This window comes from Corvus brachyrhynchos, unplaced genomic scaffold, assembly GCF_000691975.1.
Source record: "Corvus brachyrhynchos isolate BGI_N302 unplaced genomic scaffold, ASM69197v1 scaffold142, whole genome shotgun sequence".
Classification (NCBI taxonomy): domain Eukaryota; kingdom Metazoa; phylum Chordata; class Aves; order Passeriformes; family Corvidae; genus Corvus; species Corvus brachyrhynchos.
The window spans coordinates 11,045,529-11,071,449 of record NW_008237226.1 but is presented as its reverse complement, the minus strand read 5'-3'; the positions used below and the strand labels follow the sequence as shown (position 1 = coordinate 11,071,449).

General features: G+C 39.1%; 1 protein-coding gene across 1 annotated transcript in view; it reads right to left on the bottom strand.

The window, feature by feature from the left end:
• Nucleotides 1-309: 309 nt before the first annotated feature.
• HDAC9 (histone deacetylase 9) overlaps nt 310-25,921 on the bottom strand; it is a 278,578-nt gene continuing 252,966 nt past the window's right edge. The window contains exons 24-26 of the mRNA XM_008629959.2: nt 21,483-21,567; nt 16,272-16,425; nt 310-6,794 (exon numbers count right to left, since the gene is read on the bottom strand). Coding sequence (XP_008628181.2) covers nt 6,755-6,794; nt 16,272-16,425; nt 21,483-21,567 — 279 coding nt within the window. The 3' untranslated portion in view covers nt 310-6,754. The remainder of the gene's footprint in view (nt 6,795-16,271; nt 16,426-21,482; nt 21,568-25,921) is intronic.

Below are 25,921 nucleotides of genomic sequence, written 5' to 3'. Positions count from 1 at the left end.
AGAATTATGTGTTCTGCAACGCCTCAGGACAATGAGCCAAAGGAACTATAGAATATGAGCTTGGTGTTAGAGCCGGAGCTCTGCAATGCTCTGCTTTGTGTGTGTTTTAGCCTGCTATGTAACATTACTTTTACATTAATATTTGTGGTTCCTTTTTTATGCACTCCAGCTTCACCATGCTTCCCCCTTTATATTTTAACAGTCAGAATTCTATGATCCAAGCAGGGTGGCATGTTCAAAGCTCCACTTCTTTTTAGCACTGATTAAAAATAAAACAAGCAAAAAAAAAAAACCCTCAGAATATTGAAAGAGCTTACTTCAAATAGCTTTTATTAACACTAGGACAAGACTATAGCCAAAGAATTATACAAAACACAAAACAAAAGGGATTTTAACATCTTGGTTGAAGACTATTTCACGCCAATCCAATGCTCATATATCTATAATCAACAAAGTTCTGGAGCACGATATTACTTAACATTACTCATTGGATACTTTCAGATACAAAAATGTATCAGGAATAATAACGATGGTTCCTTTTACTCTTATGGAAATATTACTATTGACCTTTAAAAATGTTGCCCTTTGGGTCAGTCCCACTGATGCTTTATCCATTAGAATCTGCTCTGCCTGGAAAGACAAATTACAGATAAACTTTCAGAGCTCTGAGCAAAAGGACTGGTTTTTATCATGGAAACAGATAGCAACATCAATTTTCCAAGAAAAAAAATAGACATTTCAGCTGTGCATCCATAGACCAAAAAGTCAGTCTTGTAAAAACCCATGGCAGTAAGCTTGCTTTGAAAGCCTTAGTTATGACCTCACCAGGTATTGCTTTACGCTTTCCTACTGCATCCTAACTTGGAATATTAAGCCAATCATGAAATTTAAAACAGCAGTAAACTAAGCAGCAAGAGACATGAGTATGAACCTGTTCCCCTAACACATGACGTATACACACTCGTGAAGCCAATAGAATAGATCCATCACAGTCAATATTCTCTCAGACAGACTTTTCTAGGAGCAGAGCTGGCACTTTATATCAGAAAAAGGTATGTGTGGGGAAGCTCAGCTCTGTTACTGGGCTTTTCTTAGTTTTGTGTGGCTGAGCGCAAAGTTCAGTTTCCTGCTCTAGCTGCCTCCCAAATATTACCCAAAGGTAATAAAGGAGGGATTTAAGTGGCCTTTGAATCAGGATGTCCTATGGCTCTGCTACTGCAAATGTGCCTCTGGCCATGCAGGCATACCATCGGAAGGGGGTAATGTGTGGAGACCTTGGCACAGAATCACTCTCACTGCACAGTGCCAGTGCCACTGCTTGCATCACTTGTCTTTAGACCACCCCCACAGAAGCCTGTCTTTATTATAAATCACAGCCCTTACAAATGACAGCCCAACTCACAGTGTGCTAATTGACATCCAAAGAGAAGTATCTTGGATGGTGCAGAACAATTTATATTTTGCTATCATCTATGCTAATATGCTGAACGACAGAGAATGGCACTAGAGCAGAATGAAGGACTGTGCAGAAGAGACATAACTGAGAGCTGCTGGAACGTCTGTCCTTTTTGGTCTTCACTCTTTGTAGTGTGTGATTTACTAGTGATTAGAACTGGGTTGGTAACAAGATGTCATGGGACAAAACCCTTTTGGATCAAGTGAAAAAATGACATTGTTAAAATCAAAATGGGTCTCTTTTGAGGTTAGAGAGGCATGTAAGTTTCACAATTTCTTTTTTTAACAGTCAGCAGACAGCCAGCTAAATAGTACTCTTAAAATACTGCTGCAGTTTGGATCCGTTACAAAAATGAAGCATTTAATTGTTGCGAGAAGTGACAAAGATAAGCTATTCTCATTCCCACACGAAGGGCAGGGGAATCTGTCAGAAAAGACAGACTTTTTTTAAGATAGTTTTCTATGTGTTACAAGGGTGAATTCAATTACAGGTACAAAAACAAAGCAAATGACATGACAAAGAAAGATCTTAAATGAAAATTTAGAACCCATACTCCTTCAAATCCAGGATGAAAAGCAAGTAGCAGAAACCTGATTTAAGAGTGATTCTTTCCTGGCAGGTTCCACACACCATACCCCCCCTCCCCAGGTACATATTCTGTTTTACTTCCATATGGAGTCTGTAAAAAAAAAAAGAACAATGGTTCACAAAGCTCTATTGTGACCTTTAAAAATAAAACAACCATGCACTGCTACGCTTCTGGAAAGGCCACTATTGAGAAAAAAAAATTCCCCTATCAGTCATGTTATGAAGTGTCTTCTAGGGGCTGAGAACTTCTCAGACAAATGCACAGAACACACATCAGGGCAGCACACACGGCTGCTGCTGCTGCTGCTGCTGCTTAGGAGAGAAAATAGCCCAGCCAGGTTCACATCTGCATGCATGTGGGCATGCTGGTGGGACAGGGGGGATATTTCCCAAAGAATAAATGTTTGCTGAGCACCTCCTTGCCCCTGCAAGCTAATAGGAGTTAGTTGTCTTACAGCCATCAGTGCCTTTGGAAAAGTTCCCTCTAATTCTTTGTCCCAGACACATTGCCCCGAAAGTGTCCTGCTGTCTGTCTACAAAAATTAGTCAGTCTCTACATTCTTGTTCTCTACAGGATCTCTGGTGTTGGCTGCAGCAAAACCTTTCTAATATTTCATCTCCGTTGTGACTCTCATCTTTTCAGAGAGGCTGAACTTGGATAATACACCAATTAAAATACCACGTACTCTAGAGAGGGGTTCATTTTGCCACTTATATTCAGCCTGCAGCATGTTGTTGACTTTTTTGCAAAGTAAAGGCATAGCCATCTTTATTTGCACAATGTTTTCCATTTCTTTTATGATGTTTATTTAAGATAGCTTAATGATTTTACTTTTCTCAGATTCACTTGCTTGGAATTAGTTGCTTGATTTGCAGTGAAAGTAAAATTAGAAAGGTACATGATTAAAAAAGGGAATAATTCTGTCATCTTTACACTGCCAAAATTCTTGTGAACTTTGATTACCCGCTAGAAATGTTGCCTGAAAAGAGATCATATAATCAAGCTGCAAATTATATTAAAACCAAATGAGCATATGCAGAATTCCTCCACAGAGTCCAAAAATGAAGAGCAAGACTCTTAGGTTTCAGCAGTTGTTAGATTTGCTATTTATCACTGTTCTTACTCCAGCCCAGGTAAGAGCCTTAAGCTGGATAAAAATCATTCTTTTCTTGATATCCTGAGTCATGTCTCTTTTTAGTTTTCAGTTTGTACTATGAACTGAAGGACCTAGGAATACAAGAAAAGTACGAGAAAAGCATAGTAATACAAGAAAGACCCCACTGAGCTTGATTCTTAGTTCCTAATGCTAGAGAAGAAAATGAACTGGAGTAAGCATGTTAGTGAAACTTGCTGCTGAGGCATCTCTTGTTCTGGTAAGTTGGTGCCTTTGGCACAGGGGCAGAGTGCAAATTACTGCAGGATTTCCCCGTGAGGCAAAGATTTGCTGCCAGTGGCAATGGCAGCCTGGGGTGGAGGTACTGTGGGATGTCCTTTTGTCTGCCTGCAGCCCTTGTGCCACCAGCACCAGGCAGAGGGTCACCCTGGCTCCAAGTGCTCCCTGCTGCCTCCTCAGCTTCACCTTCCCCATGGAATCACACGAAGAGACCACCCTTGTTCATGCATTTCAGCTCAGTTTCAGATGCAATCTAAGCTCAGACACAGATATTTTGGCAGCCAACTTGAAATATCTGGGACTGAATTTTCAGAGGTGTCAATCTCTCTAGCCTAGTGGGAAAGGTCTGTGGGAGACAAGAGACTCTGATGTCCCCTCAAAAATCTGAATTTTTACATTTGAAACACGCAATTCATGCATCTTTCTGAAATTCTTGGAATCTGTTGTTGAATCCAGTTAAAACTGGGCATTTTAAAGAGTGTCTATGTGAATATTTCCCTGGAAGTATGACTAAAAATGCTGGAAGATATTTTAACTCTAGTCCATGGGGAGCTATTGATGGTAATAAAAAATACTGTGAGAAGAAAACAGCAGCAAGTGAAACTGCCCTCTCAGAAAGCCCAGGTCTGCTTTGAAGGAAGTGTTGATATTCACCATAAGCCTCAATCATTTCCCAGAGGGCCATAAGATGCCTTGGAATGACATAATCAAAAAGCAATGGCATTCTTGACTTAAAGGGGAAAAGGAAAGCAGGGCCTGATCCATCTCCCATTGAAATCAAAGAGGACTGCTACTGACTTCAGTCGGAACAGAGTTCTGGACACAATCTGTGTGCAGTTTATTAGCACACTTATTTATCCAAATGATCCCAACTTCAGCCAATAGCATGTCTAGATATCTGTCTGGGACTACATCTGTACAAATGTATGTGTGACTTTATAATGTGGTTTAATTCAAATGATTCTGGCGTTTTAAAAGCATTTCCAGCTACAAAAGGCATCTTTAGCTGATTTGCACCCCAGAATACAGACTTTGATTGCAAAAGCTTGTAACTCACACTTCAGATTGCAATTCATATACAATTTCATGCATGCGAAGGACACAAACAAATTTTAGGGTTAATTTTAAAATGATGTCACTATGCACTCAAATGAAATTTTGCAGCCATTATTTCAAAATGTGAAAAGCTCTACAAATTACCCAACTCATCAGCTATAGCCCTTGGTTTCCTTGAAGGGAAATTTCTTTGATGACCATAACAAAATCGTAGTAAATGGCAAGCAAGATTGCCGTCACAAGTCTGCTGAAAATGCAGGAGGAACTCCTGATTGCTTTAGTCATGTGAACAACCCCTTCAGAACAGCCCAAAGTCAGGCGAGGTGGTTTACACCAGGAATTAATTTAGCCTGCTGGGACTCTCTGCATTACTAAAACAAGCATGGTTTTGGCTTGTAAATGGGGGGTAGAATTTTATTTCACTTTCTGAGGGTCAGAATTTTATTTCCCTTTTTAAGGGGCATACATTCATTTTAGAGTAAACCTTTCAGAATAAAAGTTTACTTCACATTATAGGAAATGACATCCCTTTTTTTAGCTTTCCCTTTTCAAAGCATGCCTCATATTTCTAACTTGTAGTGGAGAGCTTTGGTATAAGTAATAAAAGTCTTTAAAATTAAAATGCTAATCGTAAACAAACCCAAATGCATGAAAAATATAGTCTGACTGCATAACAAAAGAGAATTATATAATTCTATTTGAGGGAAATCTTTCATCTTTGATTTACAGGTTTGAGTCTGCCTATAACTGAAACCATATTGTTCCATATCTTTCATATCATGGCCTTCCCCAAAATCTTGTTTTAATTAAGGTTCCTTTCAGATTTCAGAATAAAAAGCATGACAGTCTTCACTTATGGCTTTAATATATATCTTTTTTTTTTTTTCTTGAATTTGGAAAATATATAAAAAATTAACATCACTTGCTTTTAAAAGCTGAGCAAGCTATCAAATACTGCAAGCTGAATACTTCAAGGTATCTCCCGGGGTTCATTAGGTGAGAAAGTTGTAAACAAAATAAAAGTTACTGTAGCAGAGTTTTGTTCATTTGAACATCTTACATACATGCCCCATCTCTCTCTCTGACAGTAAGGCAACACGTGTAACAGTTTAAGCGTTCATTTTCAGCTAAAGGCACAACTCTATGTTACGTTCTCAAACATGGAATTAAACAGCTAAAGTCACATTGCAGGGAGATCTTGCTGCACTTTGGGGATCTAAAAAAAAGCCTAAACCCTTTGAAGCTTCTTAAGCAACATCAGTTCCCTTGGTGCAGGACTACATAAAAGAATCAGTTCGTATTCACATCATGACCTGTAAAAAACACTCCCACACAACCTCCACAGAAACACCTGAGCTTCAAATGAGCTGCACGCAGTTACTGCAGGTCGCTGCTTTGGAGTCGGAACGCAGAAACATTTCAGAACAAACCAAAAACACGTTGAAAAACTATCCATACTTGATCTCTGCTGCACATATGGTGAGAGCTACTGTCAACTACAGAGGGTACAGCACTTTTTCTTAAAGGCAAAAGATCGCTCATTTTAGAGAATCATGAATGTGTTTTTATGATAGAAAAGATTACATGAAATGGGGAGGGATGGCCAGGTATAGGGAAGAGAAAATAAAGCACCACCAAGCACAGTACTTTGGGGGATTTATAGTACAATAAGAAGTGCTTTTCCTTTAGCTAAAATCCCTCATCATAATTTAAACACTTTTCACTTATTCAGCTAAGAATTCATTACAGGAGGTTAAAAAATGGCACGTAAAAGAAGGGTGGGGTTTTTTTCTTCATTACACGGAGCAAAGAAAACAAATTCTATTAACAATTTGACACAGTATGAAAAAAATTACCCAGTAAAAAGTGTCAGAAAGTGATTCATGGAGTTCACAGAGTATGTTGCTGGCTGTTGCAATTCTCATATCTATAATCTATCATGTAGAATTTTGCAATACTCTATTTCACAATTTGTGTTAGTGAGTGGGTCAAACAGCATAAAAAAAGCATGCTCTAGGCTCTTTCTCCCAAGCCCATTTTACTGTAACTCTAGAATTGTAGCGGTTACGTTTAAGGAATCTTTCGGGCTCTTTCAAGTCCATCCAAAGAACAAGTGAAGCTGCTATTCAGAGTTTTGTGCCCAGTGTTTATGTTCCATCTGATCTGTGCCACCCAAGAAGCAGACAAGACATGTCTGAGGGTGCTTTGGGGGATACACAATGATGTCACCCACAGGAAATATCAGAGAGGACTTGGCACTTCACAAGGCTGGCTCTTCTTCCATGGGCTCACCAGCAGCTCTGTAAAAATAAACAGGCAATCAGAATACGGCACAAGAGTACACAATGACATTGTAGATTTTCATGCATAATCAAAGCTGATTTTTCAGCTCTCTCACATGTTTATTTGTGTTATTCAGCTATCCATAAATAGAGTTTCTTTCCTAGGAAGTATAAACAAATGTCAAGTGGAAAAACATTTTAGATCCAAGCAATCACCGAAAATGTTCCTGTTTATATTAAAATATGTCAGAATATTTTATAACATTTTGTCCAGAAATGTACATGCTTTGTGTCAACAGAATCAAATAATTTAGGGAAAAAAATAGCTGTGATACTTTCATTGTACAAGCTTTTGCAACTAAAAATACATGCATTTATTTTTTCAAGCAGACCCATACCATTAAAGCAAAATGGTTCACTAGTAGCCAAGTAGTGTTTCCTCTGAGGTTCTTCTCCAGTCCCCTAGTTTTTGATTTTGTGTTTTCATAAACACATTGCCTGCCTGCCTGCAACTTTTGAGACTAAATTCTTAACCTGATCACCAGATTGCTGTCAAAGAAAAGTATCTATCAACTATATCAAATCATATTATATGTATATATTTTATTTGAAAACCTCTGGGAAATTATCAGCTTAGGCAAGATGAGCTCCCTAAGACAACCAAAAAGAAAATTATGAGGACACATGGGCTGAGCTGACATCAAGTCTTGCAATTCCTTGTATCTGACAAGCTACTACACCTGAGGAATACGACGGCAAATATAAAATGGGAAGCTTCTGAGACCATGGAGAGACCTCACTATTGAAGGGAAAAGAATTTGTACAGAAACCATTTTTCATCTCAGTCTGTCGGCCTTAAGAACTATTTTAAAATAGTAACTTCAAGCAATTTTGAAATGAGGGGAGAAAAATAAATGTAAATTAATAAACGAGATGTTTACCAGTTAATTCTTGTAAGCCAGTATAATAATTGGCTTCAGTAAAGCATTCCTCAGAAAGTAAAAATTCATGAGATCCCATGGAAAAAAAAGTAATTAATGGGGACTTGCTTGGTCTTTTGATAGTTTATTCAGCAAGGAAGCCAGAGAATTTTAAATGAATCTGGAATTTATTAATGTCTTTCCCAATGAAAAAATCAGCAGTATGTCTTTAAATTATTTTATACAGGTTATTCCTTTATGATCTGGAATGATCACAGCTAGTATGTTGAAAAATATGTCAGGTGAATGACATATCAAAAAGATGATGTTTTTCAGACTAACCACTTCCAAAGGGTGATGACTCTAAAAGATGATCAATCTATAAATCTCAAACCTTTAGTTCCTCACCACATGGTGGAGAATGTTTCCTATGTACAGTAACCACTGCGGCTCCCTCATTCCTGAGAGGTGAAGCCCTCTTGCATTCCATCTTTGCCCCCTCTTGCTTTGTTCTGGCTCGCAGCAGAGAGCACACAGTGGCAGCCAGGGTGAGACGAAGCCCAGCCTGCTGCTGAGGTCCTCAGGTGTAATAAAGGATCACACACCAGGGGAGGAATTCGCTCTGATGGTGTGTGTTGCTGTTGTGCTGACCACACACTTCCACTTTCTCCGGCCACTTGTGGGAGACCTGAAAATCTCTGGCATAACACAGAGGGTCAGTAAGCCCTTGTTAAACATCCAGAACCTTATGGGTCTGTCTGGAAATAGGATAATTAGGAAGCAGATAACAGCTCAGTTTTCAGGTTCTGCTGGGAGTAAGCAAATGAGAAAGGATGTGTCAACAGATTTCAACTGGAGATTGGCAGATCAGGAAGGAGTGAAGCTCTGGAAAACCTCTGGAAATGAGAGTAGGGGTTTGGACTATTTATAAGAACCTAGGGAACCAGTACATGCTCACATGCACTTGACTTCTGGGACTGACATTCTCACAACCATAGTACAATTGAGGATCTTATTTAGGACTTTTTTCACTGGGAAATTTTTCACTGACAAAGGTGCTTCTGAGGGCCAGGAGTGGCCCTCACTGATCTTGAGTGCTATATTCTAATATATTCCAATATATTCCAACACCAGGCCAACATTCTGCACCAGTCAGAGCATATGCACCAATAATAATTTTTATATGTAAGTGCCAGATGCAAGGTCCTTTTTAGGAAAGGGAGATAGGGTTAGAGGGCCATGGCAATCCAGCTGTTGTCTCTCAGTGTGGGTACTCTCACAGCCTTCTTCAGTCTCCTTTTGAAGACTTATGTGTATGCTTTAATTTCATTTTATTAGTGTCAGAGAACTCACTGGATTTATCCAGTGGTTTATCATTAAAAACACTTATTTTTATGAGATAACGGCTCAGGCCAGATTTTTGTGTGAGAGCCAGTACTGTTTTGGGGCCAAAGGACAGAGAGAAAAACACTATAAATCCCATAACACTGAGCAGAGAATCAATATATACCAATTCGGACAAAATCAAAAGTTGTCAAAATAAAAATCGAGGGGGCAGAATCTGACAGGCCAAATTTGTGTTACTTCAGCTTTGTCACTGTTAGTTACGTCAGTTCAGTCAGTCTTCCTGTAGCTGACAGGAAGTTGGCATAAGAACATAAAACAGACAGAACCCCCCATCCCATTTTGTATGCTCTGAGCAGTTCCTCGAGATGCAGCTGTGAGCGCAGGTCTGATCTAAACCAATTCCATGCAGTCAGCAAACTAAGAAAGACACCAATTGAGATTGTAATGATTACAGAACCACAACTGTGATGTTTCTCTAAGGTTTCACTGTGGCTCATTTAAACTGCAAGTTCCTAGGAGCTGAGCCCTCCTGCATTCACTTTACTTTGCTGTGCTGTGAAGAGTACTCTCTATATGTAGAATTCTGTCTATGGCAGAATGAAATAATCTCTTTGCAGTCAACGCTAAACAAAATGGTGCTGTTTAAATCTTCAAACAAAATAAACAGATGAGGCAAAAATCCTACCATATAGATAAAATCTGGCAAAACACGTGACATCTTAAATATTGTTTGTGGCAATTGAGAATAAATGTTATTTATGAGAAAATTATTGAAAGTAACTAATATCGACAATTTAAAAAAAGTTATTATTTAAGAATGTAGATAAACAGTACATCATTCAAAAAAGAATATGTTTCTCTTACCTTATTTTTTAAATGAGAATTACAGAGATTCCTTTTAGCTACATTATCACATACACAAAAATAAAAATTCAAGGTATGTTTCCAAGTCATAGAAACTGCTGAACAAAAGATATGGCATGGTATGGCTGTTGTATGCCATAATCTGTTCCTAATTTAACTCAGCTTCTCTCAGGGAAGATCGCTGTAATTGAAAAGTGATCCTCTGGTAGCAAAGAGCTGGGGAAAAAGAGGTACATTTCTATATCATGAAGGTGATTTGGGGAGTGTCTAAAGACATTATATAAGACATCCTGAGTAAGTGTAAAAATGGACTTTGTATGGATCAAAGAGAAAGGAACTAAAAGTAAAAACCATCCTAGTTTAAGAACAGAATAAGGTAACTACATGTATACTCTCAAATGAGGAAGTCATGTCCAAACAAGGCAAACTGAATAAAATATAAACTCTGGCAAGTTAAATGTAAAACCTCAATGAAGCAAACTAAAGGAAAGTCTGAAGAGCAACATATTAAAAGTATAAAAGCTAATAATAAAAAGATCTTTCAAAATACATCAGAGGAAATGATCAAAGCAGAAAAGGAGCATCAAGGAAGGTAGACCACAAAAGCAAAATGAACTATTTATATCTGGGTTCACTAGAGAAGCATCAGTGAGATTTTATTACTTGCAGATGAACTATCCTAAACTGAATCAGTGCTAGAACAAACTGATATACCAAACACTGCCAAATTTCTAAGAGCAGATGATATTTGTCTGCTAAGTTCCAGGAGAATATGATTAGGATATTGTTAAAGAAATTGTTATTGAGCATATTCTACAGCTTAACTCTGCAAGAGGTAGAGAAGGCAAGAAATGCAGTTCCCCTTTTGGAAACCACAGGAGGTACAGTAAGCCTGTATGGCAAAATTGAAAGCAGCTATAATCAGTGATGGAATTAGTAGGCATTTAAGTAACACTCATTTGGGTAAGAGTTAGGTCTCAACACTTACGAAGATGGAAAGCCTTTCAAATTTATTAGAAGTTTCTGAAGGAAATTGGGGAAGAGGAATCAAGTAATATCCCTGTGAAAAGAAGGTCTTCCAACAATTTTATCCAAGTGCTTAGAAGACTAGGTTGTTGGGAGAAGGTCCTTTCATGGATTAACAATACATCAAAAGCAGGAAATGCATAGTAATATTGGTGAATTTTCACCATGGAGGAATTCTCCAGAGCCTCTCAAAAAAGACTAGGCAGACTACTAGTAGAATTAAGTGATCATGTTTGCTGATGACTCCAAATTGCCAATACTAGTCAGCTCTAAAGCCCGTAACAGCATTACTGTATGGAACAGAAGGCAAACTAACACAAACACAGAATACACAAAACAAGGGAGGACAGCTTTAACTCTTTTAGCAGTGATGGCTATGACTGAGAGCTTGGAGTTAATGACAGAGGAGCAGGGAGCCACAGAAACAAAACATCCCCAATATTAATCTACTGCGTAAATCCACAATGTGCCCAGCACCTGGAGTTCTTCATGCAGCTCTTACTCCATCTCAAAGAAACTACAAAAAGCACAGAGAGGGGCAAAAATCATCAAAAGTAACAAATTATTTTCATACCAGGAGGAACACAGAGTCTTGAGAAGATCAAGCCTTTAAAACCAAAAACAGAGCAAAGATTATGAGTAAGAAAAGAGGTGGTTTTCTTTCTCACAATACAGGACCTAGAGGTTCCCCAGTGATTTTATTGGTTAGTAAGTAAAAGAAGTGCAATGCCTGATGAGGCTGTGGGATTCACTACCCAAGTGCCAGAGGTGTAAGCTGGTTCAAAAAGGTTTTGAAAAGTTTATGCCTGTGTGTATCCTCAAGGCTTTCACACATGATGGGTCGGATACAGCAGTTGAGATCTATCAACTCACCAGGGAAAGGCTGGCTCTCAACCTTCTCTACTCCTTTCTCTTCCTTATGCACCCACCACCAGGGGATGGGAAGAAGGTGGGCAAGATAAGGGTGCAGGCTGACCTGGAAAAGCTGTTCTGCAGCTCCTGAGCCTGGATGTGATTGCAAGTCCTGTGGGGTATGGCCAGGTAGGTGCTGTGTACTCAGCACAGCTGAGGCAGATTTCCAAATAGTGAAATGCCAAGAGAGGCTTTCTAGTTGATAGACAAATACAGCAAGTGACCCTAGATGGTACCCACCGTGATCCAACCATTTGCTCTAGTATATAATATAATGCAATTTGACTGAAACTGCAGCTGGTAACTCCGTAACACAAAGAGTAAAAATTATACTTTGTTTTCATTTCTGTTTGAGTAAAATCTATGCTTGGCTGAACCAGAGCCATAACATCAAATTCTGATAAATGTCATTCTCGAGATTTACTGCTTCCTGTAAAAATAGTAAGTGCAAGAGATCTCCCTCCACACCCTTTTCTTTTTCCATTTTAAGAAGAAACATACAGAAGCTCCAACGTATCAGGGACAGCAGTGTACTGAATATTTTCACAGCACGATTTCTGAAACAGATGTCTGGCTAAAGCAAAATTCTAATCAGCTAAATCTGAATCTCACATAGGGAATAAACAGTTATCAACACACAAAAATTCTGGTAGTTAGAAATGTTTTATAGGGCATGCCTGTTCCTTTAATTGCATCTCTATTTAAATCCCTGTTAGCACCATACATGTTTCCTTTCCCATCCACAAACTCTTTTTTCTATATCTGTACTCTTCTAAAGTCTATAATCAAGATTCAATTGGACCTTAAAATGCAGAGTTATGCTTTGGTAAAATAAAACACCAAAAGCATAGCAGTTTTTCACGTTTTCCTTCATTTACTCTGCCAGAAAAAATCAAGTAAAAAAATAATCGGCACTGTCACTTGAAGAAAAGAAAAAAAGAGGGAAGAAAGAAAGAAAAATACTTAATATGAGCCTTAGCCAGGAGCATTTTATCCATCAGTGGTAAATGAGTCAGATATGAGTTGGCCAGGAAAAGAGCTGCTTTACCCAAAATCTGAGTTTAAAGTGAGTCATCTCACTCCAACACCAATATATCCTCCAACATAACTGGCCAGAGTTTCCCGCAAAGAGACTCTTGCTGCTGCTCTTCATCTGGAGGCCTGACCATCCAGAGCTGAAGTCGACAGGATCTCTGCCATTGAATCAGTGAAACAGGCTTAGAGTTGCAGGCCAGAACTATCAGCCTGGCTGGCCGTGGTGGGAATTAAGAGGAAGCAAATTGACTCCTGGTGTAATGAAGGAACCCTTCAGACTGCCCTGTCAGCCACGGTGCTTCCTGTTCTGCTCCCACCCTACCTGTCACAACTTTCCCAAATGAACACTCAATGCAAAAGCTTGCAACAGGTCCTCAGGAGATGACCCCATCTACAACAATAGGAGGAAGGGCACACCTTCTAAGAGAGCTTGAGACCCCATATGACTCCTCACATCCCTTCTGCCCTCTGTTTGCCATAGGAAGTGGCTGGAGAAGGGGTATTGCATACATGGTCCTTTATTACAACAAACATTAAAAAACGTGAAAAAGTAAAGCTGAACTCATCTCCACGTTACTGCTGCCTGTGTTGGTATGTACCTATGAAATGGATGGCATGCTTATGTGAAATGAAGTAAATTATGCAGAACTCAAAGTGTGCAATGTCACAGACTCAGTCTCTGGACATTCCATGATGGATTTTCACTCACACTCAAAGTGCAGTCAGGACCCTCAAAATCCAACTTTCAGGGGGACCATTTTTTATTCCATATTGTTCCTTACATTCATCAGAAAGCAAACAAAGAAAATGATGCTTAGACGCCTCAGAAAACCTATCAATTTTGGTCCACTGGGACAGCATTTTTCTTGTCCTGTCCCTCTCTGATGGCAACTTGGCTTCATGTGACTTCTTTGAGGATTATGAATGTGGAAACAGCCTCCAGGACGCATGCGTGCGTAGGCTTTTTTTTGTGCCGCTGACAAATGTCTGCAGCACCACAGAAGATATTCCAAACGAAGTCATTTTTCCACAAAACAATTCATCACAACGGATTCATCTCTACAAGAGTCCAGAACTGATGAAGTGTAATGAATCTGGCAGCCACATGAATTCCACTTGTGTACATTTCAGCATATCCATTTTTTTCCATGTTTCTCAGCCCTGCCCTGAAATTTTGTTTTCAGAATGAGTGGAAACTGTCACAGGTTATCACTTGGTAGGCAATAAGTACAATAATTAAGTGCAGTGTTAGTCAAAGGGTTATTTTGTTCAAATAATGTAGGAGCAGCAGTTGCTCTTGATAGCTGTAGTTTTGACTGGAGGCACATAACAAATAAAATTTTTGGTTATTCTCAGCAATGTAAAAATATACAAAATTAACCATGCCCTTTTCCAGACAATTTATAGCTTTACTTTACTTGATTGCATTATTTACAATACTTTAACTAAAATTATTTCTATTTCAGAGATATGCACACACAAGTAGGAATTTTTCTGTCCCTAGCTAGCAGAAGTGTCTTGTAACTGTCAGAAATTTATATGAAAAATGACATTATTCCTTATCTGAGGACTGATTAGCACAGTCACAAATCTAAAATACATCTTGTGTTCATCATGGATTCTTTTCTAAGCTTTTATGAAGTTGTCTGCAATAAAACTGGCACAAGAATAGCCATGGCATATTAAAATATAATTACAATTGGAAAGGTAATTATGAAAATACTGTGAACTTTACTAGCTAGCCCTACTCCCTGTGTGTTCCTTTGAGCCATGCCTCAACTCTTTGACAGATGAGTATTCCCACTGCTGCGAGGGCTGTTCACTCCCAAACACATCCATAGCTTTGAGCATGGCACTAGTCCCCTGGGTGCCTATCAGCTCAGTTCTGATTAAAAGACCCAACATAGGAGGAAGGGACCAAAGCAAATAAGAAGCAGTCACAATGTAAGAGCCATGGATCTTTCTGGCTCCACTCCCACTACTGCTGTCCCTACCCACAGCTCCCTCCTTTCTCTACTGTTGTTCCACAGCCTGACGAGCTGCTGATTCTCCTTCTAAGACTTTTTCATCTTACCTCCTCCCTCCCGTTTTCTGTATATGATGGTGATGCCATGATGATTTTTTGCCTTTTCTTTATACCTTTTATAACTTCTGTATTCTTAGTGTTTTTAGCCTATATTCTTAGACTTATTTGTCAAGCTAGGAGACTAAACATTTTAGAAGCTTTGTAGTTAGGGAACAGAATGCCCCAAACACCAAGTTCCTCTCCAGAACACATTCTGTAAACTAAGATAGAACCGTCCAGGGGGGAAAGGTTCCTCGGGGAGGGGGGCTCACTCGAGCCTCTCATTGGGGAATCTTTGATAGATATGCTAATTAGTAAGACCTATAATGTTATACCAGATCTTTTGGGGGAGGCATTGTGGTGTGCATTGGGGTGCATTCCACCTGGACGTGGTGCACCTAAGGATCCTTAAAATAAATACCGAGGTAAAACCCCTTTTCCCCTTCTAACTGTGTTTGAGAATTGATTTTAAGACCAGGAAAAGGCATCAATGGAACCCAAATGATTCCACTACATTCTGTGTCTTTCTCTACTGGCAAAGAGCAGGAATGTTTGTCCTCAAAACAAAAAAAAACGGGAAACTCCAAAAACTTCTGCAGTGGCTTTTCTGACCATAGATAACAGAGTATGAAGTGGCTATTAAGTTTTTTTCATGTTTAATTGGCAAAACACACAACAGCACTTACTGCATCATTTTCTCAATTTGGAAGTTGAAAGCAATCTTCATCAATGTAAAAAGCAGATGACAAGTTGGAAAAAACAACATTCTCATTCTTTGCTGGTGTACCTTCATCTTGGCACATAGAAAATGTTTGCCCTAACCCTGACCAGGATTGCTTTAAGTTTTATACTGGCACTGCTCCATTTCTTCCAGGGAAGTAACTTTTAACACCTAATATAATTTAATAATGATTTAAGTCCATCCTTTGTTAAACACCTTCCTAGAAAATTAAAACTAAAACAGATTTGAAAAGTTTCTAATGAGAAGAATATGGTTGATTACACTTTACCATGTCTATTTACTTCATATGGATATTGCACTTTTTATGCAGTAGCAAGCATTAGACATGGGATGAAAACAAGGTTCTTGTACTAATCATGAACTTTAGTACAGACATAGAGATACCAAAAAAAACACCCAAAAAACTGCTAGCATAGAACATCTCTGCTTCCAGTGGCTAAGTGAGAGAACTCAAATCCAGGGATAAAAATTCCAGGTATCTCAATTAGCAGATAATTTTGAAACAACTCTTAGTCTTCCTTTCTTCTTCATTTCACTTGGCCAGAGTGAAAGCCTTGTTCTCTACAATAATTTCATGCACTTACCTGCTGCCTTCCTGAGGAATACACTGCTCAACATCCACTGAAAGAGAGGCCATAGCAGATACTGTTTCTGTCTCCTCCCTCTCCTGCTTCTGAGACTCAGCCAGAGCACAATCCACTGGCACAGAGTATGGCTCCACTGACTTCCAGTACTTGCCTAAGGAAAACACACATAATAATTTATGGGAATTTTAGCTAGCATGGTGGTACAAGAACAGTAATCACTTAGTTCAACCCTCAGTGATTATAATTTAAAATCACTGTGGTGTAAGCAGTACAGTTGAAATTTCAGACTGCAGTGAAGAGGTCTATTTCTGAACCTAAGAATGCCAAGTTGGAAAGCGCTTTCATTCCAAGAGCTGTGTCACACCCTTCCCCAGAAGGTAATAAACTGGAGGAGTAACACACAGACTAATGAACACAGATTGTCAGGCAGGCAATTGGCTTTATCTACCCAAGGTGATGGGAGTTCAGAGCAGAACTAGAAGCTCTGATATGGCATGCAGTTGATGCAAAGACAGCGAAATGTAGAAAAATGTACATTGTTGTACAAAGTGCTCACACAGCACCGACCTGAAAAGGAAAGAAGTCAGAAATTTCAGCTCGGACTGAAGTGGTGTTGCCAGAATAATCAGGTTTGTTAGTCCTGGATGTTCTTTCTCCTCCAACCTCAGGGCGTATACTAGAACAATAATTTATTTAAAACTTTCATATATGAACTGGCTGTTGCTGGAAAGCTGCCAGGTATCATAAGGAGTAGAGCTTTATGGTTTGCTGTGTAAAAATACAGCAGTGGATTAAAAGCATGAGTATTTGCAGATTTCTGCCTGCAACAGAAAAAGCTCATCAAGAAAGGCAAAAAATAATGGCAGGTGACTCATCTTAAACATATAAAATGATCTGCTACTGCAGGGGTATTAAGAAACAGTTGATTATTGGTAACCACATGAACAAGTATGAATTTACATATATATTTCTTACAGTTCAGTAAAACACTGAGCACTCCCTAATTGCCAGGTGGATGACACCTGGGAATTAGGAGCTTTGGGAAGTCTGGGAGCTCTGGACCAGAGCTTACTCAGTGTTTAGCAAGAAGCTTTCAGCAGCTGCTGCAGAGGTTGGATCAGGGTACTTATCTGGGAATTAGACAGAGGGTTTCAACAGCTGTGGAAGAGAGGGGATCAAGTAGGGGACCTTTCCAAGGACTAAAAGGAGGATTTTGGCAGCTGGGCAGCAGGCTGAGCTGAGGTGATTATCCAGAGGGTAGCTGGAGGCTTTGACAGCTGGGAGGCCAGGCCAGCAGTGGTGCTGCCTGTGCTGCAGAAAGGCTGCTGAAAACTCCCTCTTTGGTAACACAGCTCTCAACACAGTTTCAGGCTTTTGGAAAGATGAACTTTTCCCTCCAGTGAGAAAGCAGCTGTCAATAAAGCCTGAAAATGTCTTTATTCAAAAACATCATTGCAAGATGAAAGCCCAAGTCAATCTTCAAGAACAAGCAGTGAGCATGGCCAGAGTGTTTCTTTGAACTCTAATAGTGTGCACGTTTGAGTAGTTAGCAGAATCTTTAAATAACGGGGACCTTCTGGGGATAAAACGTAAAGTGTATTAAGTATCCTACAAAGTTGAGATTAAGTGTTAGGAGGTTGGCTTTGCTCCAAAACATGAAAGACAGAGCTAAAAAAGTTATGTACATAACAGTAGGCTCAATGATTGGAGCCTGGCAAATTTTATAAAAACAAGACAAAAATATTCTCTATTATTACTGTGCTCAGAGACCATATTCTCTATTCATTAAAAAACACACTAAAAACAAACAAAAAAGTTATATGAGCATTCCACAATGTTCTCACAGATCCTATGTGCAAAAGTCAGTCTTTGCAATATACACCCAATTCAAACCCTATAATTTATGAGCTAAATGTTCACAGAGTGGGTGGGGTTTTTGTTGCAGAAACAGATGTGCAAGAAAATCAAATCTGTTGGCATGGGAATAATACCCCCTCTTGCCTATAAAAGAAATGAACCCATGTTCACTGCTGGAGTTTTCAAGGGCTTTTATTCATAAAATAAAATATTAGTACCCAGCTACCACTGTGTTGCTCTCCTGCAGCAACAATAAAACAGCATCACTGAGGATTGCTACATCACATTCATTCATTCACACACAGGCTTGCACACCAGCTGCCCCCTGAATCCTGACTTTCTTGTAACATTAAAACTCAGGGCCAATTCAAGCACATTAGTGGGCTTTCTGTGCCCATTTAACTGCCCTTCGCTCCCAAGCGATTGGTGATTTTCCTTGTTTCCCTGCATTGAGGGCTGTGTTTTGAGAGGTGCTTCAGCGATAGAGAGAGCAGTCAGGCCAGGAGGCAGGTGGCAGCCCATATACTGCAGTGGAGGGTCCTGGAGAACAGAACTACAGGGCAGGGTGTTTGTGGTTTGTGGGGGGAAATGTTTCAGCAATCCCAAATAGGAACAGCATCCAGGTAGCAGGAGGTACCTCATGCAAAGAAATCTCTGTGATGCTGTGAAAAAGCAATTACAAGTTTTTCTTTAAAATCAGAAAACTGTACTTTACAAATACCTGGGGTAAGCAGAACGCCTTTGCAAGACTCTTTTTATCCAGCACAACATTTATTTGTTGTACATGAAACATACAGGCCTTGAATGAGTGTTCAGCCCAAAGATTTGCAGGCTAAGTGTTACAGAATGGACAGGCAATCACAGCATGCAGCTGCAAAGGAGCTTTGTTAGGATGCATGCTGTGGATTCATAGTTAAAAGAAGTCAAAAGTCATCAGCCTCAAACTGCTCCCATCTCTGAAAATGCCATTTCTACTGTGCTCTAATGGAATGTGAAATTCCACCAGTTCTGCTACATTCATTGAGAAGAACTTGGTGGAGCTCAAGGGAAAGAATGAAGCATACTGCTGGTTTCATTCATACAAAACTTGAGCAATCATGGATTGCAAGGAAAAAAGAAATGAAACCAAATCAGTCTTCTAGGTATACTTTGGCTTTCAGCATGAAAATGTGCTTAAGTCTCCCTCAACGATTTGTGGGAGCACTGACTATTACCAGGAAATAATAAAAGGGAATGTTTCTGTCACTGCTGTAGGCATTTGTAATTACCTTTCATAGATAGATTTGGATATGCCATATCATGGCTTGCTTGAAAAAGGTGTTTGGGGTTGGTATTCTGCTAGTGAACAGGATTGTTTAGAAGTAGCCTATTACGTAGGTTTGGGAACTACTAATTCCAAAAGTATTACATTTCTAAAGGAGCTTTGGATCACTGTCAATACAAAACATGTATAGAAATTCTATTCTAGTTAGAAAAAAGTTGTCTCTTAGTTTCTAAGTATTGTAGCTTCAAGGTTTTGCAAAATGCACAGAGGAGGGGGCTTATTTGGTATAAAATATTGCTAATGTTCATTATGAAAGTTGGATCATGGAAATACGAAACCGATATGCATGCAAGCAATGATCCAAACAAATCAGGCTTTCTCAGTACCTCTTGAGATGCTACTCAACAGCCTAATGCTCTCCAGCCTGCATAACTCTCTAAAATATTGAACAGGTACTTGCTTCTCTTAGACCTAAATATGCATCACAAAGCTGCACTGAACTTCCTCGGGGCTCCTTTCTATCATCCAAACACACTTCTTTCTAATACTTGGTCTCTCTCCAGACAAAATGAGGTATACATAACTTTTTAGGTAGTAACTGCAAGGAAAGGCAGAATGTTCTATGTAAATAACTCCAAACCCTGAGCAGCCTGACTTAGGTTTCAGAAGAACAGCCCAGTGGACTGCATGACTGTACCAGTTCAGCTGAAACCTAATTGTGGCAAAATTAAGTCATTCTGCAGATCTCTGGACTATGTTTTCAGACTTACACTATATATTTGTTCCTAAATCCACACCTTCTCTCTCAACAGCCACCATTTGTGTGTATTCCTAGTCTTCTGTTTGTCTGTTTCTCAATTCACCATTTTTTGGTTTCAGATCCATTTTCCATTACATACATGTTTTAGTTCAAACAGAATTGCATCTCCTTTCCTTGTGTCTCTGGTCTGTGTGTAGCATTCTGCCCTTATCATCATTTACAAATCTGTTCTATCTTGCACAGTACATGAATCTCCTTGACTTGCTGACTCCTTCCAGATCATTAACAGATTATTAACAGGGAATTTTAACTCATGAGCTACCTGAGAACATACCAGTCAGCAAAAAAGGATTTAATGGAATATATTATATACAGCTGATTTAATTGCAGCATTTGCATATCTCGATGTCTGTTGGATATGCAGGATGAATTATATACCTACAATGAATTTTCTTTGCCACTTTGCAACTAAAATCTGATTGAGAGTACTGCATGAACAGTGAATTAGGCATGATGTCCCTTCTAAAAACTCCATTTATTTTATGTAGATGAATCCCAGTCATTTGTGGTTCATCTCAAATAAAGGAAAACATTTGTTATTCATTTGTTATTCTTAAGGAGACAGCAAACAGTAGAAGTCAGGAAGCTCCCACTGCCTCAGTAGAATGGCAGAGAGCAGAAGATTAGAGAACTTAAGGGAAGTGTGCTCAGTTGGATTAAAGCAATTGATAGCATAAAGTTCTTCAATGAGCAAATGCCCTAAAGCATCTGGGTAGCTAATGGCTGGGGTCAGAGCACACAAGTGAAGCAATAATGTACCCTCTGTCTCAGAAACAATAACATAATGTATTTTTTAGCACTGTTCCATGGATCAGTGGCCATTCTGAGCTTTTCAGCTTTACCTCAAGCTCCTATGAATCTCAAAGTGAGTACCTTGTAAAGGGCTGCAAAACCAGAATCTGAACAAACTATTTGTTAGAGCTCTAATTTACCTGTCTGTTCCTGTCCCTCACTGACAAACATCTATTTCATCCAAGCTGCTCTGGAATGAAAAGATTTGGGAATATTCAGGATATTTGGGAATAATCAGAAATGTTTAAATAATTTTAATGGGTTACTTTTTCAAGGCTAAATACATGGCAGAAACAAAGAGCTGTTGAAGAAGCAAAAATAAAAGCATAGATATAAATATTAGACACAGCATGTCAACTTATACATAAAACATTTTCCCACTCTTTTCTCTGAAACAATAATGTCTATGACATTAATTAATAATAAAAAATAACCCCAAGCCCAGAAACCCACCAACTCAAACTGAGAAACATACTTTGAATTTCAGTGGTCTTTTTTAAAGAAGCTATTGCATTCATATTGGGGATTTGGTGCACAATATCTTCTGGGAGAGGCTCCAGCTGAAAGAATAGAATAGAATAATATAAATATTCAATAAGCCACAGGGACATAAAACAAACTGAAACAGTCTAATCCTCAGGAAAAGCTCAGCCCAAGAACTGGTTAATATGTTGCTGGTATCAGTTCTAAATGTATAGTCATGATTTTGTTTTCTGTTTTCCAGCCATGTAATTGAATTCCAAGGGGCTTTTCTATTGGATGCAAGACTAATCTATGGAGTCTCAGAAGCAGGTGCATGTCTGTGTATTATTCATTAAAAAAATGCTAGTTATTTGTGTGATTTTTGAAGGTTCCTCACAAACCAAATTCCACTGTGTCTGTATACGCAGCTGGGCACTCCAAACAAAACTTTGCTGAAGCGGCACTGGAACCAAAGTGTGCACTCTATTATCTTTATTTTTCTGGTGTTATTACGTCTAACCATCTTACACATTTTAAGGTTTATAGGGGAAAACCATAAAACACAGCTGCGTTTACTAGCGTAACATTAATTTCAAATAAAATAGTAAATAAAAAACGGTTATGCAGATTAGCAGTAAGAGTTCCCTAAGTAAGTTTTTTATAGAATCAGCTGCATTTTAATTAGCTAGTTTTAATTGTACATTCTTTAAGTAGGGCTGCATTAGCAGAAAGAAGTGTTCAGTTGCTGCATAGTAATTTTTGCCCTGCAATTGATAAATATAAAAAGCAAACTGTATTTTCAAATTCACCCACGTGCTTTTTTGTCCACCTTCCACACATTTTCTCCAAGGACAAAATGGTAAAAAAATTGTTTGGGCTGAATGTTTCTCCTTGCACTGTAGTAACTATATTCTCTTTGAACTATGCTGAGAGTCATGAAGCTCCTCTGCTTCCCCACATAAGCGACCATAGCTGGGTGTGCAGGCATGCATCCTGAGGAATAGCAACTGTGTCAAGGTGGACAAAAATGAGCGATATCAATACCAATCTCTCCTCTCTAAAGATGAGGAAGTTCAACCACCGTTGACAGGAGACATCTGTACTGCAGACAAAACTCCTTTCTTAAGCCTGCCTGGGTCTATTTTAAACTAGGTCAAGTGAAGCCCACCCAAGGAGCTTCCTTTGTGAAGTTAATAGTTCAGTAGCCATCATATATTGTCCTCCAGGTTGCTACTGCTGCATTGCTACTCACTAGCTAGATAAAATCAACTTTGATCCAAGCACACAGTGGGAAGTAATGGCAGTGTGGATACTCCCTCAGTGGTGCTATTTTAAGCAAGCTACAAATCCCGAAACTTCTGGGATCCTGCCACTACAATCAGCAGTGAATGCCTGTCAGTGATAAAGACATTGCAAATATCACCAGTCTTTTGGAGTCTTGGTAACTAAAATGAATAGGGCTGTTCATGTCATTATTTCCTTAGAAGCCCATATGGGATTGCAGCTGGAAGATTTTCTTCTGGCTAGAAACAATAGCACTATGTTTTGTTTTCAAATAGTATAAATCAGTCCATTCTGCACAGTGATCAACTGTGCAGAGAAGTGCTGGTTGGACCTGACTGGGTCCCAGCTCTACTCGGTTACCAAAGACGCCAAAGTGTAAAGAAAGTTTACTGCTATCAAATACATATCATGGATTAGCACAAAGACAGCAATTACAATACAAATAATATTTCAGATACTTTTGCAATCCTTGAACCACATTTACTTTGTCATCTTCATAGGTAGCTCTATCTGGTAACTCTTTCAGGTGCCTGGGGGCGAACTGTGCATTTATGAAAATGCCAACCAACAGATCAAGCTTTACAGATTTTAGAAAAATAATCCATATAATAACCTTAATAATCCATACTTTGAGTTATGCAGATAAATAGCATTTGCTTTATCACCAGTCATTTTCAGTTTAAAGTAATCTATCATTTGGCCAGGAAGAATACAAAACCCTGAAGTTCTGTTTGGTCATGCTTGGGTGCAGGAATACATAAGGAGAAGCAAAGAGTAGTTTAAAGTTTTGTTTCATCAATTTCCTAATTCCTAAGGCTTTGATGACCAATTCACTTCCCTGAAACAGAAAAAAATAGCTCCAGGCCATAGCAGTAGGAATAATAGTAAAAGGTATGGAATTGCCAGGCTGCAATATGTGAGAGCTGCATCTTGGTTTGCCCTTTGAGTACCCCAAGATTCTTTAGGCAGACCTTTTGTACAAACTATATGCAGACCCTTTGTACTAATTATTAATTAACTTATTAATTTGTACTTGAAGCTGGCTTTTTGCAAGAGCCAAAACCTAAAAAGTTTGATTTTCCCTGATATATCAAAACCACCTCTTTATTTACCAGTATAGAGCTTTTTTTAAAACAAGTAAGCTTTGTTTGAATATCTAGATATATCAGGTGGATATTTAGAAATGGCAGGCATGTTTTTAGAAATCAGCATGAGCTGATGAATCCTTAAAGAATAGAAAGGAAAGAGTAAAACATACAACACCTATCCTAAGCATTACTCCATCTGTTAGCACTGCTAACAGTTTTGTAGGCGATGTGAGTATAACGGCCATGTTTGATCATTTCCTTAACTTTTTTTCCACAAAACTTTCATTTTATATTCCAAGCTTGGCTGAAGCAGGCTCCTAAGCCTTTCTGTCTCCTCATTCTTAAGTACCATGCAACAGAGCTTGGACCCTCTTTCATATCAGGGAAACTTTATCAGGCTCCACAAGTAAGTTCATTACATCATATATCCTGCTCAGCCCAAAATGCAGTTCCATTACAAAAACACTGCAGAAACAAAGCCAGTGGGCTATGGCAGCTATTTCTGTACACTCTGAATTGAGACTGTCTGCATTCAAAAGAAGGATTCTGTTGGCAGTTATCCACTGGTTGCATACAACCATATAGACACAGAGGTGTCCCTGGAAAATATCAGCAGTTAGACCCAATACTGAACAAAAGAAATTACTCTACACCTGGCATATACGGCACCGTCACCTTCCCTCCTACACTTACTGGCATTCAGATCATGAAGTCTATTAAATCTGGAGGCTAATAGAAAAGAACCTGAAAAGAGCACTGGAAAGACACCATCAGGAAAGAAATCTTTCAGAGAAGAACAGCTCAAGTCTGCAGAAATAACCAAACCACTGGAGAGACAGTTTGGACCAGACACAAAGGGTCACATTTTCAAAGCTTTTACATGGCTGAATTGGGCTTTTCTGTCCAAAGTAGAAGATGAAAGTAGAAACTGTGTCCACTAATCATTTTCAAAGTAGGAAAAACAATGTAAATGGGCAAAAAATCACTTGGTATGCCAAAATCTGCCAGAGGCATATCAACAAGTGTTTGAAGAAGGAATTAACGATGGAAATTTCATGTGCCCAGAAAGGGATCTGAATTGATCCTTGGGAATGTGGAGAGAATCTGAAACTACAGTAGTCTGTATTGAGCTGAAAATTCAAGCAATATCCGTGTTGTCTTTAGCACTGTCATGTTTTTAAGTACCAAGATTAGCTTCAGTGAAGAGTGTTGCAGAGTGCAGTTAGAGATTACTAACAAGTGAGGCAAGTGTAAGGTAAGGAGTTTCATCTGCCAGAAGCATAGGAAAGGGAGGAGGCAGGCTCCTCAGGGATGCCAGGGCTGCAGGGGGAAGAATCACAACCCCGCTTTGTTACACTGTGTAAAAACCTATTAGCGTGAAGACCGAGCTTTGTTGTTCTTAGTGTCGCCTATGATTGCAGAAGACTAAGTTCAAAGATCTCACAGGTCCTCTTACATTATGTGTTCTTATATTAGCAATCTTCTCAGAGTTTCTGCACTCTCTCTTTACATATAAACACTTCAAGCAGGTATTTTTGTGATCAATGGTTACAATGCAGTAAATAAACAAATCAGATTTCATCAGGGATTAAGTTCAAAGACACAAAGGATGATGAGCAACTGCCAGTCCCTGAAAACCAAGCAATACCTTGGAATTATGTAACTCTGGAATCAGAATATTCTCTTTCCTTGGCCAAACCACTTCCTGACTAGCACTGCCCACCTTGGGAACTTTGATGTCACCATGCTGACCTCTGGCACACACACTGTTCCAGTTTCCTACCTCATCCAGATCTCTGTTTCTAGACTCTGGGTTTATTGAAGCAGGAGCTGACCCATGTTTTAAACCTGGCATTAATTATTTTCTAGTATTAGACTCAGATTAACAATGAGGATGTGAGATTGTGAGCAAGTTTACCATACAATTTAAAATTGATCTCAGGCCATATTCACTTCCACGAATATCTCCATTTTGGAGAGAGAAATGCTTACCTGTTCTGGTAAATAACCCCTTTTAACGCAGTCCAGGCCCTCTTGGCAGAGCTCACTGCTTCGCTGGCAAGCAGCCCCAGATTCACAC